The sequence below is a fragment of the Bombina bombina genome, chromosome 3 (genome assembly GCF_027579735.1).
Source record: "Bombina bombina isolate aBomBom1 chromosome 3, aBomBom1.pri, whole genome shotgun sequence".
Lineage (NCBI taxonomy): Eukaryota > Metazoa > Chordata > Amphibia > Anura > Bombinatoridae > Bombina > Bombina bombina.
This window is the reverse complement of record NC_069501.1, coordinates 660,440,519-660,458,240: the sequence shown is the minus strand read 5'-3', so window position 1 is coordinate 660,458,240 and position 17,722 is coordinate 660,440,519. Positions and strand designations below refer to the sequence as shown.

General features: G+C 41.4%; 1 protein-coding gene across 1 annotated transcript in view; it reads right to left on the bottom strand.

Annotated features, from left to right (window-relative positions):
* SCML2 (Scm polycomb group protein like 2) overlaps window positions 1-17,722 on the bottom strand; it is a 787,256-nt gene that overhangs the window by 161,707 nt on the left and 607,827 nt on the right. The window contains exons 9-10 of the mRNA XM_053707393.1: window positions 2,889-3,092; window positions 1,453-1,635 (exon numbers count right to left, since the gene is read on the bottom strand). Coding sequence (XP_053563368.1) covers window positions 1,453-1,635; window positions 2,889-3,092 — 387 coding nt within the window. The remainder of the gene's footprint in view (window positions 1-1,452; window positions 1,636-2,888; window positions 3,093-17,722) is intronic.

Sequence of the window (17,722 nt, the reverse complement as noted above, 5' to 3'; positions counted from 1 at the left end):
TTTGAACTTGTTATCAGTATAAAAGACACCTGTCCACAACCTCAAACAGTCACACTCCAAACTCCACTATGGTGAAGACCAAAGAGCTGTCGAAGAACACCAGAAACAAAATTGTAGACCTGCACCAGGCTGGGAAGACTGCAATAGGCAAGCAGCTTGGTGTGAAGAAATCAACTGTGGGAGCAATAATCAGAAAATGGAAGACATACAAGACCACTGATAATCTCCCTCGATCTGGGGCTCCACGCAAGATCTCACCCAGTGGGGTCAAAATGATCACAAGAACGGTGAGCAAACATCCCAGAACCACACAGGGGCACCTAGTGAATGACCTGCAGAGAGCTGGGGCAACATAAAGGCTACCATCAGTAACACACTACGCTGCCAGGGACTCAGATCCTGCAGTGCCAGACGTGTCCCCCTGCTTAAGCCAGTACATGGCCGGGCCCGTCTGAAGTATGCTAGAGAGCATTTGGATGATCCAGAAGTGGATTGGGAGAATATCATATGGTCAGATGAAACCAAAGTAGAACTGTTTGGTAGAAACACAACTTGTCGTGTTTGGAGGAGAGAGAACACCATACCTACTGTGAAGCATGTGGGTGGCAACATCATGCTTTGGGGCTGTTTCTCTGCAAAGGGAACAGGACGACTGATCCGTGTACATGAAAGAATGAATGGGGCCATGTATCGTGAGATTTTGAGTGCAAACCTCCTTCCATCAGCAAGGGCATTGAAGATGAAATGTGGCTGGTCTTTCAGCATGACAATGATCCCAAACACACCGTTCGGGCAACGAAGGAGTGGCTTCGTAAGAAGCATTTCAAGGTCCTAGAGTGGCCTAGCCAGTCTCCAGATCTCAACCCCATAGAAAACCTTTGGAGGGAGTTGAAAGTCCGTGTTGCCCAGCGACAGCCCCAAAACATCACTGCTTTAGAGGAGATCTGCATGCAGGAATGGGCCAACATACCAGCAACAGTGTGTGACAACCTTGTGAAGACTTACAGAAAACGTTTGACCTCTGTCATTGCCAACAAAGGATATATAACAAAGTATTGAGATGAACTTTTGATATTGACCAAATACTTATTTTCCACCATAATTTGCAAATAAATTATTTCCAAATCAGACAATGTGATTGTCTGGATTTGTTTCCACATTTTGTCTCTCATAGTTGAGGTATACCTATGATGAAAATTACAGGCCTCTCTCATCTTCTTAAGTGGGAGAACTTGCACAATTGATGGAAGACTAAATACTTTTTTCCCCACTGTATATACTGTACATATCTTCTCTGTAAAGGGGAGAAATTATGGAGTTGCCAAGCAGCCCCACCAATCTACAAATTCAACAGCTGCCACTGAGTTAGAAACAGTGCCAGAAGATTATTTGCTATAAAATCCTGACTCATATTTTTAGCAACATCAATGAACAACACAGAAAAAGACTTACTAGACTTGTTCCTGTCATAGTCTGTGGGACTATGTGCTCCCCCAATGTAAGGGCTGAAAGGCTGGCTGCTGAAAAGATTATCACATTGCAGACTGTGGCAGAGCTTCTCCAAAAAACGTAAAACAAAGGATGCGCTATTCACTGGTGGCAGGTGAACAGAATGTTTCTCACCCTCAAAAGAAGCTGTCAATAAGTAAAGAAGTAAACAATTATTCAAATAGTAAAAAAAACAACTGCTAATTCGGATACCAACAACCAGTTCTGAAGATGATTACAAGATACCAAAGAAACATTGACTAATTTAAAATTACAATAAACTGCACATTGAATTTTCCAATAAAATATGTAACTATGCATAATACAAATAATTTCATAATGGACTGTTATTATTTATGTGCTCACTATTGTGTAATATAACCTTTGAAATGCTTTTTTATCTACTACCCCAGAAAGGCTAGACTGTATCCTACAGGATTTAGAACCCTGCTAGGCAGTAATTGCTTGATGATAGCAGGGGCTGACCAATTTGTCATAACAAAGGAGAGAAAATAAACATACTTGAAAGGCTTGTCAATGGGTAAATCCATAGACTGCAAAACAAAGCAAATGCTGCAAAAAACATGGTGGATTGAAATGCTTTAAAAATGTTTGTTTGTTTGTATGCAGATCTTCACTATACATTTATAAACTATGACATTTAAGTATATTCCTCAATTAAGACTACCAGTGGTTATTACTATCAGTTATTTGCAGAGCACCAACAGATTCTGCAGCACTATAAACATGGGCCTAATATGCAAGGTGACAATTATGGGAGACAAAGAGTTAGACGGCCCTGCTAAGAGTCGCACTGTTGTAAATCAGCTCTCATGAAGGTGACCTACAAATCAGCTGGGCTAGTAGGTTTACAAACTAAAGGAGTTAATAAGGATGACAATAGGAGGAGAGGAACTAAGAAAGTAAAATGTTAGTGTATTTTGTATGCATCGGTGAACAGTAGCGTCTTTAAGGAGCACTTAAAAGTTTGAAAACTAGGGGAGTGTGTTGTGGAGCGAGCTAGAGAGGTCCACAAGATAGTGACTAATCTGGAGAAGTCTTGTAGATGTGAATTTGACAAGGTAATAAGAGAGGAGGAGAGGAGGTTGTGAGCAGAGCGAAGGGAACAGGAGTGAGAGTATCTGGAGACAAGGTTGGAGATATAGGGGGAGCAGTGCTATTTAGGGCCTTGAATGTCACAGTCAGGTTTTTGCGTTTTATTATTGAGGTTAGAGGAAGCCAGTGAAGGGATTGGCAGATAAGAAGCTACGTGTAAGGAAGATAGACAGCAGCTAGAGAGTCCGGAGAGGATGGAGTTGCAATAGTCAAGGCGGAAAACAATAAGAGAGTGGATTAAAGCCTTAGTTATGTTTATGAAATGCACACATGGAAAGACATACCAGTTATTACTTCCCCTCCTTGGTGTCCTGACTTTAGGAAGCTAAATACTATTTTACTCTGGTAGGCACAATTAATGCAGGCCTGCACTGCTTGCTGTAGTACCACATTGACGGGACCAGGCCCAAAGTGATCTGGAAGCTGTAATACTTTCTTCTTGTCAAGATGAGGACCAGCGTTTCCATGCTTGTTCACATAAACACAAACTGAAGAAGCAGAAAAAATGATGTAGAACATTATTGTGCTTCATACAATAACTATAATGTAATCATTTAGTAAAACAATAATTGCTACCGTTTTAATAATAAAATTTATGCTTACCTGATAAATGAATTTCCTTCTTGGCAGTGAGAGTCCACGAGAACATTTTTAACCTATGGGAATTACTCTACCTGGCCACCAAGAGGAGGCAAAGACACCGCAAACAAAGATATAAATATCTCCCCCACCTCCCCTACCCTCTTAGTAGCTCAAGCCGAGGATAAGGAAAAGTGAAGAGGGATAGAAGGGGTACAAGAGGTGCAAAAAAATGACTGCTGCCACTACACATACAGCAACCAGGCTGGGTCATGCACTCTCACTGCCAAGAATGAAATTAATTTATCAGGTAAGCAAAAATTTTAATTTCCTTCTATTGGCAGTGAGAGTTAACGAGAACATTCTCAACCTATGGGAAAACAATACCCAAGCTGTAGAATTCATGAATGTTTGGGAGGGAAAGCAATCCTAATTAATTACTAGGCACCACCGCTTATAGAACCCTTCTCCGAAAAAAAGCCTCTGCTGTGACCACATCCAAATTATGCAACATTCTCTCTTTGGAGGATGACGCATTGAGACAAAGTGAAGGAACCACAATATCCCGGTAAATGTTGCAAGTACTAACTACCTTGGGTATAAAAACTTAAATTATGCTTACCTGATAATTTTCTTTTCTTCTGTACGGGGAGAGTCCACAGCTGCATTCATTAGTTTTGGGAAATACAGAACCTGGCCACCAGGAGGAGGCTAATATACCCCAGCCAAAGGCTAAAATACCTCCCCCACTTCCTTCATCCCCCAGTCATTCTGCCAAGGGAAGAAGGAACAGTAGGAGAAATATCAGGGTGTAAAAAGGTGCCAGAAGAACGAATAAAAAAAGAATTAAAGGCCGCCCACAGAAAAAAAAGCTGTGGACTCTCCCCATACAGAAGAAAATAAAATTATCAGGGAAGCATAATTTAAGTCCACAGCTGCATCTATTACTTTTGGGAAATCAATACCCAAGCTTATAGAGGACACTGAATGCAAAACGGGCGGGAACAAAAAGGCGGCCCATTCTAATGGCACCACAGCCTGACATAACCCGGATTCCCGTTAAAAAACTACTTCAACAGAAGCAGGAAGAACAAAAATATGGCAAGAGGACAAGGTAACTGCCGATCAATTAGAACCATAACGATCCCAGTTAGAGGTCACTCTAAATTCTGGACTCCACTGAGCACAAAAACCTCTGAGGAGACAAAAGTCCCACTCTCTAGAAGCACACAAATAACAGTGGCAAGGGAAACACAAACAAACTCCTACACCACATTCTCCCTAACTGAAAGAAGGGAAGATGCAGATAAGAAGGTCCAAAAGAACCTCCAGAAACAATCCCCGAAGATTCAAGGACAAAACAGAGATATAAGTCCCTAGCATAACTCGAAAAAGAGCGGCTACCAGGCTGCAAGGTGGAAAAAGTCCCGTAGAAAATACACTACCGATGGAAGGGAGCAAAGAAAGGAAAAGTTCCAAACCACCTCCTACATGGATCCAAAAGGAACCAATGTAAAGTCTTAACCGGAACCAAAGTCCCAGAAGGTCAAAAGGACAAAAGGTAGAACAAGACTACCGTACCATAGACTAGCTAACTAGCACAGAAAAACTGAACACCCGTAGGTCAGAAAAAACCCCGGAAGCAGAACAGGGACAGAATAGTAACATCCGTTTACGCCGCAAACGAAAGCCACAGGCTTCCCTCGGATAGGCCGTCAGACTAAACGTCAAACCATAGTAACTAACCAACTGATTAGCTAGCAAACTTGCACCAGGACAAACCTGGAAAGGAGCAAGAGAAAAAACTCAGAAATCAGTGCGGACCAACTCCCCCCCTACAAGAAAACAGGGTAATGGAGGACAACACCATGACCAATAAGGAAGAACCAACTACCCGCTAAGGGAATGTTCCTGAACCAACTGCAAGGCCTCCCAACCTAAGTAAGGATCCTTCGGGAGAGAAGGTACGTGTTCGATGCCCAAAACGAGCAGTCATAATTCCTGACCCCTACTCCGATCGAACAGTCCTATCACAGAAGCGACTGACAATGTCCCAAGGACAAGAGAGATTAAAGAATCCCAGCATCGACAAGGCCCAGAGATCAGATAATGAATCCCCAACCATGAGTTCTTAAGGAAAGGAAGCAGAAAGGAGGCACTGACGCCCAGAGAGACTACCTCGGGATCCAGGATACCTATCCTCATTACCCCTAAGAAATCCGAAGGGATGGTATACTGCAGACAAGAGAAACCCTCGACCCACTGAACTCTTAGAGTCAGATGAGGAAAACTACCTCAGGAGGAGCCAACTGTATAGGCACAGTAGACTAGATCCTTCCAAATAGTAAAATAAACGAAGAAACCCAGTATATTCCAATAAAGAAATTCCCAGGAAAAACTTCCTCCATCTCTTGTAAGAGATAAAAAGAAACGCCCCAGTAGGAACAAGGAGATTTCCCCAGGACCGGGAAAACAATCCTGCTACTGAACGCCGGACAGATCCAAGACTATGAAAATCTTGAAAAAGAGTAACCAAAATGCCAAGTCAAAGACGAGAACTTATTTAAAAAACTGGACCCCCAAACCAGGTGCCGGATCAAGACCAAAACCTTGCGGAACAACCACAAAGTTACCTGGAAATTAAATTTGCACCAAAGTTGATGCATGCTGGGATCCTGCATGGGTCCTTGAACTCTGATCTCTCTTGAAGTATTCCAGTGGCTGCCCACTCAGCCACAAAAGGCCTCTAAGATAACACCCACAAAGTCTGAAGACAAAAGAAGGACCCAAAAGAGATCAGAACCCCAAGATTGAGAGAATATGACAGTCTCTAAAGATCCAGTCTGGATCAACCCTCAGAAAACCTACAGCTCAAGGAATAAACAAATTTAACTAGCATCCTAAAACTCCTATCGGTTGACGGTAAGAGAGACTGCATAATAATCCCCCAGATCCCCAAGTATATAGGCTCAAAAAGGGGATACTGAAAGGACAAGAACCTTGTCTCCGCAACCAGATGACAGAAAGTCCTACCCCAAAAGGGCAAGGGGTAGTGAGAAGTATAGCAATCCTCAAAGAAGAGGAGAGAAACACTGGCGAAAGAGATCTGAAAATTGGACAATCCAATCCACAAGGAGTACCAATAGGGGGGGAATAATGGCCACCTACACCAGGTACTGGAGATCTCCATTCAGTCATCTGATCCTCCCTCCTCAGAAGGCAGAACTCTAGCTCCTGTCCAAGGACCTCCAGAACTACAAACATACTGCCATAGCAGACTTCGTAATCCCAGCAAAACACGTAAGCTATGCAGGGACAAAACACTTGGTATCGAGTACGACCAACATCAGACGCCCCACCAAGATGAACTAACGTAGGACCAGCCTGATATCTAGGATAGAAGGGCCTCCTATAACTTGTAGAAACAAGAAAAACAACCTTGTAACAAGAGGTAAGCAGACTTAGTACCCAAACAGGACCAGCCTGTTGTCAAGGATACAAAATGTCTGATATAACCTCAAAAGAATAGAGTGAACTAGTACCCAACCAGGACCAGCCTGCTGACCAGGGTACAACCGAACTGTTCAAGGGCTAACAAAGTTCTAAACCCTAACAGGACTAGACTAAACAAACAAACAACAGGCTTAAACATGGTCTCTGAACATTTTTTTTTTTGTGACTTCCGCCGGAAGCAACAACCATTGCAACCATAAAATCGCTAGTATCAAAATCCCAGAGAAGCCAAAAGTTTCCTAAAAGGAAAAGTCTACATCAATATACAAAGTGCAAAGAAGAGTGGCTTAAGTGCGGCATAGAAATGTATTATATATGCAAGTGTAACTTTATATAGAACAAGCATACAGTACCTGGCAATATGTCTGACCATGTGCAGTTACAGGATGCGCAAATTATATCAGTTATATTCAATTATAACTGTTATATTCAATTATAAGCAAAAGCACGTGCTTAAGAAAGGTCTACAGAAGGTGCAAAAAAAAATAAAAAATTGTACCTATCGCAGGTACATAGACGATATCCTAATGATATGGAAAGGGAGTATTGAAAATCTTGAACATACCCTTTAAAGTGATGAACAACAACATCTACAACCTACAATTCACATATCAATATTCTAAACACCAGGTCAATTTCCTGGATTTGAGTATAGATTCCTCCAAAGGAACAATTAACACATCTACCTATTTCAAGCCGGTCGACTGCACAGCTGCCATCATCAGAATTGGATTGAAAACATACCAAAGGGTCAGCTGATGAGGGTAAGGAAAAACTGCTCCCAAAAAGAAGAATGGTTGAAACAGTCCCAGATTTTATTAAAGAGGTTTGAGGAAAGAGGTTACAATATGGACAAGATCAAAATAACAGTAGAGGAAGTAGACAAAATTTATTTAAATAACCTCCTCAACTAGAACATCAAAGCCAAACAGCCAGACTCAGGCACTATGGCCATTCCATTTATTACTGAATATAGTCAGAATGAATACAGAATTAAAAGGATCATTAGAAGACACTGGAACGTGTTTAAAGAAGACAATGTCATTGGTGAAACACTCAGCGAAAGACCACATTTCATATATAAAAAGACACAAAACTTGAAAACCATTCTAGCCCCCAGTGTAAGTAGGACAAAAAAACCTGACACAGTGAGAGGCATACAAGGCACCAACCTTAAAGGTTTTTTCCCTTGCCATACATGCAAAGCATATTATCATGGTACCAGGACAAAACGTACATATGTCATAAAAAGAAAAGTTGAAAATCCAGCAGATGATCCACTGTAAGGACAAAGGTATTATTTACCTACTAGAATGTTCCTGTGACCTGCATTATGTGGGTCAGACCTGCAGGCCGTTAAGAGATCGAATCAGAGAACATATTCTAAAGATAGAAGGCAATAAAGATGAAGTACCTTTATATAAAATTTCCGAGATAAACACAATAGTGATATTAAGGCTCTCAAATATACAGGGTTACAAAAAGTACAAAAAAATTGGAGAGGAGACTTTGACAAAATTCTTCTATTAAATGAATATAAATGGATCTTCAAACTAGACTGTCTGTACCCTAAGGGTCTAAATGCAGACTTTGAAGTGGCACATCTTATGTAATACTCAATAGAAGTACAAAAAACACCTATATGCAATTGACCATCAGCATAGAGGCAGTCTTCTAATTTTTTTATTCTATTACTTGAACCCTCCCCATGGGAAGCAGTTCACATTACACTTAGGTTTATTATACTCTCCTTTCATATAAGCACCATCAAATGCTCTATCACTTCAGAAAGTATGAATATACACATTGCAAGCATTAGGCCATACAGCTATATATATTCTTCTACATATTTCTATAATTTAATTTATTTTTATTTGGATCTTTAATCAAGTATGGTTAATATGTTTATCCATATGTTTACTTATTATAAATACATATTTTTATTTTATTTTTATGCTTGTCTGCAAATACATATCTCCAATGTATTTATTTTATGTAATCAGCTTATGTATATATTTAATTTATAATTTTTTATGTACAAGTATAGCATAGTGTTATGCTCTACTTATAATGAAAGGCTTGGTATAATTTGTAAAAGTGTGTCTCACCTTTCAGGCTAGGTCTAAAAAGTGCCCGTAATACATGTATCTATCTAAACCACCCTAGATGAATGTATTATATATATTTTTTGTTAAGTATTAGGGTGTTTTCTACATCTGATATTTCAGCTGTAAGTCATAACATCCTCTTTCGGAAATATCTTTCTCTAGCTATATAACAGCATTTATGCTTACCTGATAAATTACTTTCTCCAACGGTGTGTCCGGTCCACGGCGTCATCCTTACTTGTGGGATATTCTCTTCCCCAACAGGAAATGGCAAAGAGTCCCAGCAAAGCTGGTCACATGATCCCTCCTAGGCTCCGCCCACCCCAGTCATTCGACCGACGGACAGGAGGAAATATATATAGGACAAACCATATGATACCGTGGTGACTGTAGTTAGAGAAAATAATTCATCAGACCTGATTAAAAAACCAGGGCGGGCCGTGGACCGGACACACCGTTGGAGAAAGTAATTTATCAGGTAAGCATAAATTCTGTTTTCTCCAACATTGGTGTGTCCGGTCCACGGCGTCATCCTTACTTGTGGGAACCAATACCAAAGCTTTAGGACACGGATGAAGGGAGGGAGCAAATCAGGTCACCTAAATGGAAGGCACCACGGCTTGCAAAACCTTTCTCCCAAAAATAGCCTCCGAAGAAGCAAAAGTATCAAATTTGTAAAATTTGGCAAAAGTGTGCAGTGAAGACCAAGTCGCTGCCTTACATATCTGGTCAACAGAAGCCTCGTTCTTGAAGGCCCATGTGGAAGCCACAGCCCTAGTGGAGTGAGCTGTGATTCTTTCAGGAGGCTGCCGTCCGGCAGTCTCATAAGCCAATCGGATAATGCTTTTAAGCCAAAAGGAAAGAGAGGTAGAAGTCGCTTTTTGACCTCTCCTTTTACCAGAATAAACAACAAACAAGGAAGATGTTTGTCTGAAATCTTTAGTAGCCTCTAAATAGAATTTTAGAGCACGGACTACGTCCAAATTGTGTAACAAACGTTCCTTCTTTGAAACTGGATTCGGACACAAAGAAGTACAACTATCTCCTGGTTAATATTTTTGTTGGAAACAACTTTCGGAAGAAAACCAGGCTTAGTACGCAAAACCACCTTATCTGCATGGAACACCAGATAGGGCGGAGAACACTGCAGAGCAGATAACTCTGAAACTCTTCTAGCAGAATAAATTGCAACCAAAAACAAAACTTTCCAAGATAATAACTTAATATCTACGGAATGTAAGGGTTCAAACGGAACCCCTTGAAGAACTGAAAGAACTAGATTTAGACTCCAGGGAGGAGTCAAAGGTCTGTAAACAGGCTTGATCCTAACCAGAGCCTGAACAAATGCTTGAACATCTGGCACAGCTGCCAGTCTTTTGTGAAGTAAAACAGATAAAGCAGAGATCTGTCCCTTCAGAGAACTTGCAGATAATCCTTTCTCCAAACCTTCTTGTAGAAAGGATAGAATCTTAGGAATTTTTATCTTGTTCCATGGGAATCCTTTAGATTCACACCAACAGATATATTTTTTCCATATTTTATGGTAAATTTTTCTAGTTACAGGCTTTCTAGCCTGAATCAGAGTATCTATTACAGAATCTGAAAACCCACGCTTTGATAAAATCAAGCGTTCAATCTCCAAGCCGTCAGTTGGAGGGAAACCAGATTCGGATGTTCGAATGGACCCTGAACAAGAAGGTCCTGTCTCAAAGGTAGCTTCCATGGTGGAGCCGATGACATATTCACCAGGTCTGCATACCAAGTCCTGCGTGGCCACGCAGGAGCTATCAAGATCACCGAGGCCCTCTCCTGATTGATCCTGGCTACCAGCCTGGGGATGAGAGGAAACGGTGGGAATACATAAGCTAGGTTGAAGGTCCAAGGTGCTACTAGTGCATCTACTAGGGTCGCCTTGGGATCCCTGGATCTGGACCCGTAGCAAGGAACCTTGAAGTTCTGACGAGACGCCATCAGATCCATGTATGGAATGCCCCATAATTGAGTTATTTGGGCAAAGATTTCCGGATGGAGTTCCCACTCCCCCGGATGTAATGTCTGACGACTCAGAAAATCCGCTTCCCAATTTTCCACTCCTGGGATGTGGATCGCAGACAAGTGGCAGGAGTGATCCTCCGCCCATTGAATTATCTTGGTCACTTCTTTCATCGCCAGGGAACTCCTTGTTCCCCCCTGATGATTGATATATGCAACGGTCGTCATGTTGTCTGACTGAAACCTTATGAATTTGGCCTTTGCTAGTTGAGGCCAAGCTCTGAGAGCATTGAATATCGCTCTCAGTTCCAGAATGTTTATCGGGAGAAGAGACTCTTCCCGAGACCATAGACCCTGAGCTTTCAGGGATTCCCAGACCGCGCCCCAGCCCACTAGGCTGGCGTCGGTCGTGACAATGACCCACTCTGGTCTGCGGAAGCTCATTCCCTGTGACAGATTGTCCAGGGTCAGCCACCAACGGAGTGAATCTCTGGTCTTTTGATCTACTTGAATCGTCGGAGACAAGTCTGTATAATCCCCATTCCACTGTCTGAGCATGCACAGTTGTAATGGTCTTAGATGAATTTGTGCAAAAGGAACTATGTCCATTGTTGCAACCATCAATCCTATTACTTCCATGCACTGCGCTATGGAAGGACGAGGAACAGAATGAAGTACTTGACAAGAGCTTAGAAGTTTTGATTTTCTGACCTCTGTCAGAAAAATCCTCATTTCTAAGGAATCTATTATTGTTCCCAAGAAGGGAACTCTTGTTGACGGGGACAGAGAACTTTTTTTCTTTGTTCACCTTCCATCCGTGAGATCTGAGAAAGGCTAGGACGATGTCCGTATGAGCCTTTGCTTTTGACAGGGACGACGCTTGAATCAGGATGTCGTCCAAGTAAGGTACTACTGCAATGCCCCTTGGTCTTAGAACCGCTAGAAGGGACCCTAGTACCTTTGTGAAAATCCTTGGAGCAGTGGCTAATCCGAATGGAAGTGCCACAAACTGGTAATGCTTGTCCAGAAAAGCGAACCTTAGGAACTGATGATGTTCCTTGTGGATAGGAATATGTAGGTACGCATCCTTTAAATCCACGGTAGTCATAAATTGATTTTCCTGGATAGTAGGTAGGATCGTTCGAATAGTTTCCATTTTGAACGATGGTACCCTGAGAAATTTGTTTAGGATCTTTAGATCCAAAATTGGTCTGAATGTTCCCTCTTTTTTGGGAACTATGAACAGATTGGAATAAAATCCCATTCCTTGTTCTCTTATTGGAACTGGATGTATCACTCCCATCTTTAACAGGTCTTCTACACAATGTAAGAATGCCTGTCTCTTTATTTGGTTTGAAGATAATTGAGACCTGTGGAACCTTCCCCTTGGGGGTAGTTCCTTGAATTCCAGGAGATAACCTTGAGAAACTATTTCTAGCGCCCAAGGATCCTGAACATCTCTTGCCCAAGCCTGAGCAAAGAGAGAAAGTCTGCCCCCCACTAGATCCGGTCCCGGATCGGGGGCTATCCCTTCATGCTGTTTTGGTAGCAGTGGTAGGCTTCTTGGCCTGCTTACCCTTGTTCCAGCCTTGCATTGGTTTCCAGGCTGGTTTGGGTTGTGAAGTATTACCCTCTTGCTTAGAGGATACAGAATTAGAGACTGGTCCGTTTCTGCGAAAGGGACGAAAATTAGGCTTATTTTTAGCCTTAAAAGACCTATCCTGTGGGAGGGCGTGGCCCTTTCCCCCAGTGATGTCTGAAATAATTTAGCCAAAGCGCTCTGCGCGCCACGACAGCAAACCCTGAATTTTTCGCCGCTAATCTAGCTAATTGCAAAGCGGCATCTAAAACAAAAGAGTTAGCCAATTTAAGTGCTTGAACTCTGTCCATAACCTCCTCATACGAAGATTCTTTACTGAGCGATTTTTCTAGTTCCTCGAACCAGAAACACGCTGCCGTAGTGACAGGAACAATGCATGAAATTGGTTGTAGAAGGTAACCTTGCTGTACAAAAATCTTTTTAAGCAAACCCTCTAATTTCTTATCCATAGGATCTTTGAAAGCACAACTATCTTCGATAGGAATAGTAGTGCGTTTGTTTAGAGTAGAAACCGCCCCCTCGACCTTGGGGACTGTCTGCCATAAGTCCTTTCTGGGGTCGACTATAGGAAATAATTTCTTAAATATAGGGGGGGGAACAAAAGGTATGCCGGGCCTTTCCCACTCTTTATTTACTATGTCCGCCACCCGCTTGGGTATAGGAAAAGCGTCGGGGGGCACCGGAACCTCTAGGAACTTGTCCATTCTTACATAATTTCTCTGGAATGACCAAATTGTCACAATCATCCAGAGTAGATAACACCTCCTTAAGCAGTGCGCGGAGATGTTCTAATTTAAATTTAAATGTCACAACATCAGGTTCAGCTTGATGAGAAATTTTTCCTGAATCTGAAATTTCTCCATCAGACAAAACCTCCCTCATGGCCCCTTGAGATTGGTGTGAGGGTATGTCAGAACAGTTATCATCAGCGTTCTCTTGCTCTTCAGTGTTTAAAACAGAGCAATCGCGCTTTCTCTGATAAGTAGGCATTTTGGATAAAAGATTTGCTATGGAGTTATCCATTACAGCCGTTAATTGTTGCATGGTAATAAGTATTGGCGCACTAGATGTACTAGGGGCCTCCTGTGTGGGCATAACTGGTGTAGACACAGTAGGGGATGATGTAGTATCATGTTTACTCCCCTCATTTGAGGAATCATCTTGGGCAATATCATTATCTGTGGCATTACTGTCCTTACTTTGTTTGGACACTATGGCACAATTATCACATAAATTTAAATGGGGAGACACATTGGCTTTCATACATATAGAACATAGCTTATCTGATGGTACAGACATGTTAAACAGGCTTAAACTTGTCAACAAAGCACAAAAAACGTTTTAAAATAAAACCGTTACTGTCACTTTAAATTTCAAACTGAAAACACTTTATTACTGAATATGTGAAAAAGTATGAAGGAATTGTTCAAAATTCACCAAAATTTCACCACAGTGTCTTAAAGCATTAAAAGTATTGCACACCAAATTTCAGAGCTTTAACCCTTAAATTAACGGAACCGGAGCCGTTTTTACATTTAACCCCTATACAGTCCCAGAATGAGGCTCTGTCTATAACTAGAAAGGCCCCCATCTGAAAAAGGTGTCCAACACAGTGCCTGCCGTTTTTCTAAACGTTCCCCAAGATTATAATACCAATAATTAGTTAGAATCTGCATAATATGCCTAGTAAAGCAATCGTTTTAGCCCAGAAAAATGTCTACCAGTTTTTAAGCCCTTTTTGAAGCCCTTTATTCTTTTATGTTTAACTAAGAAAATGGCTTACCGGTCCCCATGAGGGGAAATGACAGCCTTCCAGCATTACATGGTCTTGTTAGAAATATGGCTAGTCATACCTTAAGCAGAAAGGTCTGCTAACTGTTTCCCCCAACTGAAGTTACTTCATCTCAACAGTCCTGTGTGGAAACAGCAATCGATTTTAGTTACTGTCTGCTAAAATCATCTTCCTCTTACAAACAGAAATCTTCATCCTTTTCTGTTTCAGAGTAAATAGTACATACCAGCACTATTTTAAAATAACAAACACTTGATAGAAGAATAAAACTACATTTAAACACCAAAAAACTCTTAACCATCTCCGTGGAGATGTTGCCTGTGCAACGGCAAAGAGAATGACTGGGGTGGGCGGAGCCTAGGAGGGATCATGTGACCAGCTTTGCTGGGACTCTTTGCCATTTCCTGTTGGGGAAGAGAATATCCCACAAGTAAGGATGACGCCGTGGACCGGACACACCAATGTTGGAGAAATCTATATTTTTATATATATTTTTAATGATAGATCGATCCACATAATTGCGGACACATGTCTAAATGATTTATATATATTCTTTATATCCTTATCTTCCACTCTACATTTCAATTTTAGTTTAGTATAACTTTTCGCCCACTTTAAAGATAGCTGCTAACACTTTGCTCTTAGCCATGTATTTTAGTACACTGCCCACACTAATGTCACCTTGCCCATTTCAAAGATGGCCGCAATGACCTTATTTAAAAATGGCCGCCAACACTTTGCTCTCAGCCATGTATTTCAGTAAACTGCCCAAACATATGTCACTATGACCTCATTTATAGATAGCCTCAACAACCTTAGATCTGTATATTATTTTAAACCACACTAAAGAACTGGCCGCCATTATTCTATACTTTCTCATTGGTCAAAACTTTACATACCCATATTTCTCAGGGCAGCAAAATTTGTCACCTCCCCTTGGTTCTGATAGGCTAAACTAGCCTTTAAATACTTCAAAAGATACACGCTGGTATAGTCTTGATAAAGGCCCCTCCAGGCTGAAACGCGTAGACAGACCCCCATTCAACATACCAGTCTGACATACGGTGAGCACATTTACGAGCTTTGTCCTAGTAGCAGACTTCTGGTTGTATTTCTTGTTTCCTTTTAGGTCTCCGGATCCAAATTACCCTTGATTCTCTACTACAGATCAGCTTTCAGCATTTGGATTTGTTCAGAACTTTTTGTTCTCTCCATTTGGCGTTTTTTTTTTTAATTTTCAAACAAACTTTATTGAGAGCATAAAATACATAACATGGAAAAATGGTAAATAGTGTGTTAATATACATAAAGAAAGCTTTAGGGGTTTTCACATCAAAGTTTCACATCAAACAGTATTGCTAGAAAGTCGATATTTAATGTAAGGGATGCTAAGATTTATAATGAATTGCTTTCTCTCGCCATGTGGCATTTAGATGGCGTTTGGCAGAAGAAGAGGAGAAAGAGAGGAAAGAGGGAGCTAAAGGGTGTGGGGGAGGTGGGGGTGGTAAGTAGAGGGGGATGGGGGAGGAAAAAAAAAATAGTTTAAAAAGGGCAGTTGGTCAAAGCTACTCTACACCTATATTGGAAGAATACTGATGGTTGTTACCCTCAAATGGCTCTATTCCAAATGGCAAGTATCAACTCGTGGGTTTCGAGGTTATGGGCTTGGGAGTAGTGGAATTTTTCAAGGGTGATGAGCTCGGATACTTGAGATTTCCAGTCTAGGAAAGTAGTGATGGTTTGTGTCTTCCAGAGTTTTGGTATTAATTTTTTAGCTGCGGTTATCATTGTTATCCAGAGGGCTTTGTGGGCTGCACTGTTTGTTTTGGGAAGTGATCTAAAAAGAAGGGAGTCAATGTTAATGTGTTTGCGTGGCCAAGAGATCGCAGATTTCGTGTGATACCTCTGACCAGAATTTTTTTAACTTCGGGCACGACCATCAAATATGATGGAGCGAGCCCTCTTCTCCACAGCCCCTCCAACACGATGCGTTTAGATTAGGGAACATCTTGTGAATTCTAGCTGGTGTGAGGTACCATCTACAGAGGAATTTTAGATGCATTTCTTGAATTTGAGCTGACACCGAGGAATTTTTAGTGACTGCAAAAGCCTTCAGCCACAACTCGGTATCCCCTTCTAGACTGGCTTCTTTGTTCCAGGCTAGTGTGTATGATGGAAGGGTGTCTGCCTCTGGTATTCTCAGGGTTCTGTATAGGGTAGATATGAGGTGTTTAGGTGTATGGGTCATAATGCAAATTTTTTCAAATGGCGTGATTTCCCTGCCTAGTTCACTCTTATGTTTGTGGTGAGATATAAAGTGGTTGAGTTGTGTATAGTGGTACCAGGAGGTGAAGATTTCTCCATGTGTTTCTATTAGGCATGCCTGTGGTTTGATTTTACCGTTTTCTATTAGGGAGTAGATGGAGTTCTTGCTAAGATTATGTGAATGCTTAATTCTGGATCCTAGTTTGCTATAAGGGAGTTCTGGGTTTTCCAGGAAGGACATGAGAGGGCTGTGTTTGGAGGAGATGTGAATGCTTGTGGCAATGAGTTTATCCCAATCTGCTAATGTTGCTGAGGCGATCAGGAATTTGATTAGGGTTTTGGGTCTATGTGAAGGCGAGGTCCAATATAGGGAGCTTACGTTGTTGAGCTTGAAGATGTATCTATCTAGTTCTATCCAGGCTTTGTTATTGGAGTTATGGGCCCATTCTACAATGTGTTGGAGCGAGATGGCTCCTCTATAATCGGATATCTTAGGTACCCCTAGACCGCCTCTATCTCTGGGTAGGTACATCGTTTTTTGGGGAATTCTGGGCTTGATGCCCGCCCAGATGAATTATTCTAATAAGCTTTGGAGTTGTTCGATGTAACCTCTTGGTAGAGTAATGGGGAGTGTTTGTAAGATATATAAGATCCTAGGTAGAACGTTCATCTTCACTACTCCAATTCTACCCAACCAGGTGAGGGGTCTATTTTTCCATGTGAAAAGATCTCTGGAAATTTCTTGCTTTAAGTTAAGATAGTTATATTTGAATAGATCTTGTGGAGATGTAGTCAGAAAGATCCCCAGGTATTTTAGTTTCTGGTGTGCAATGGTTATATTATAGTTATTTTTAAAAGAGTGTATGTGATGTTGTTGTGTATTAATGTTAAGGAGTTCTGACTTGTGTAAATTGAGGCTAAAGTTAGATATGAGACCGTACGCTTCTAATTCCTTCAGTAGTGCTGGAATAGAGTGCTCGGCCTCTGTCAAAGTAAAAAGGATATCATCGGCAAAGAGAGCCTGCTTATATTCTTTGTCCCCCACTATTATCCCTTTGATTTTGTGATTTTCTCGAATTCTTTGTGTTAGGACCTCCAGTGAGATGTCGAACAAGAGAGGGGAGAGGGGGCATCCCTGCTGGTTCCGTTATTAATGTCAAACGAGTCTGATAGAACATTATTTACTTTTATTCTGGCGTTAGGGTTGGAGTAGAGCGAAAGGGTCATGTTGATGAAAGCCTTGGGTATATTCATCTCCTGCATGGCTCG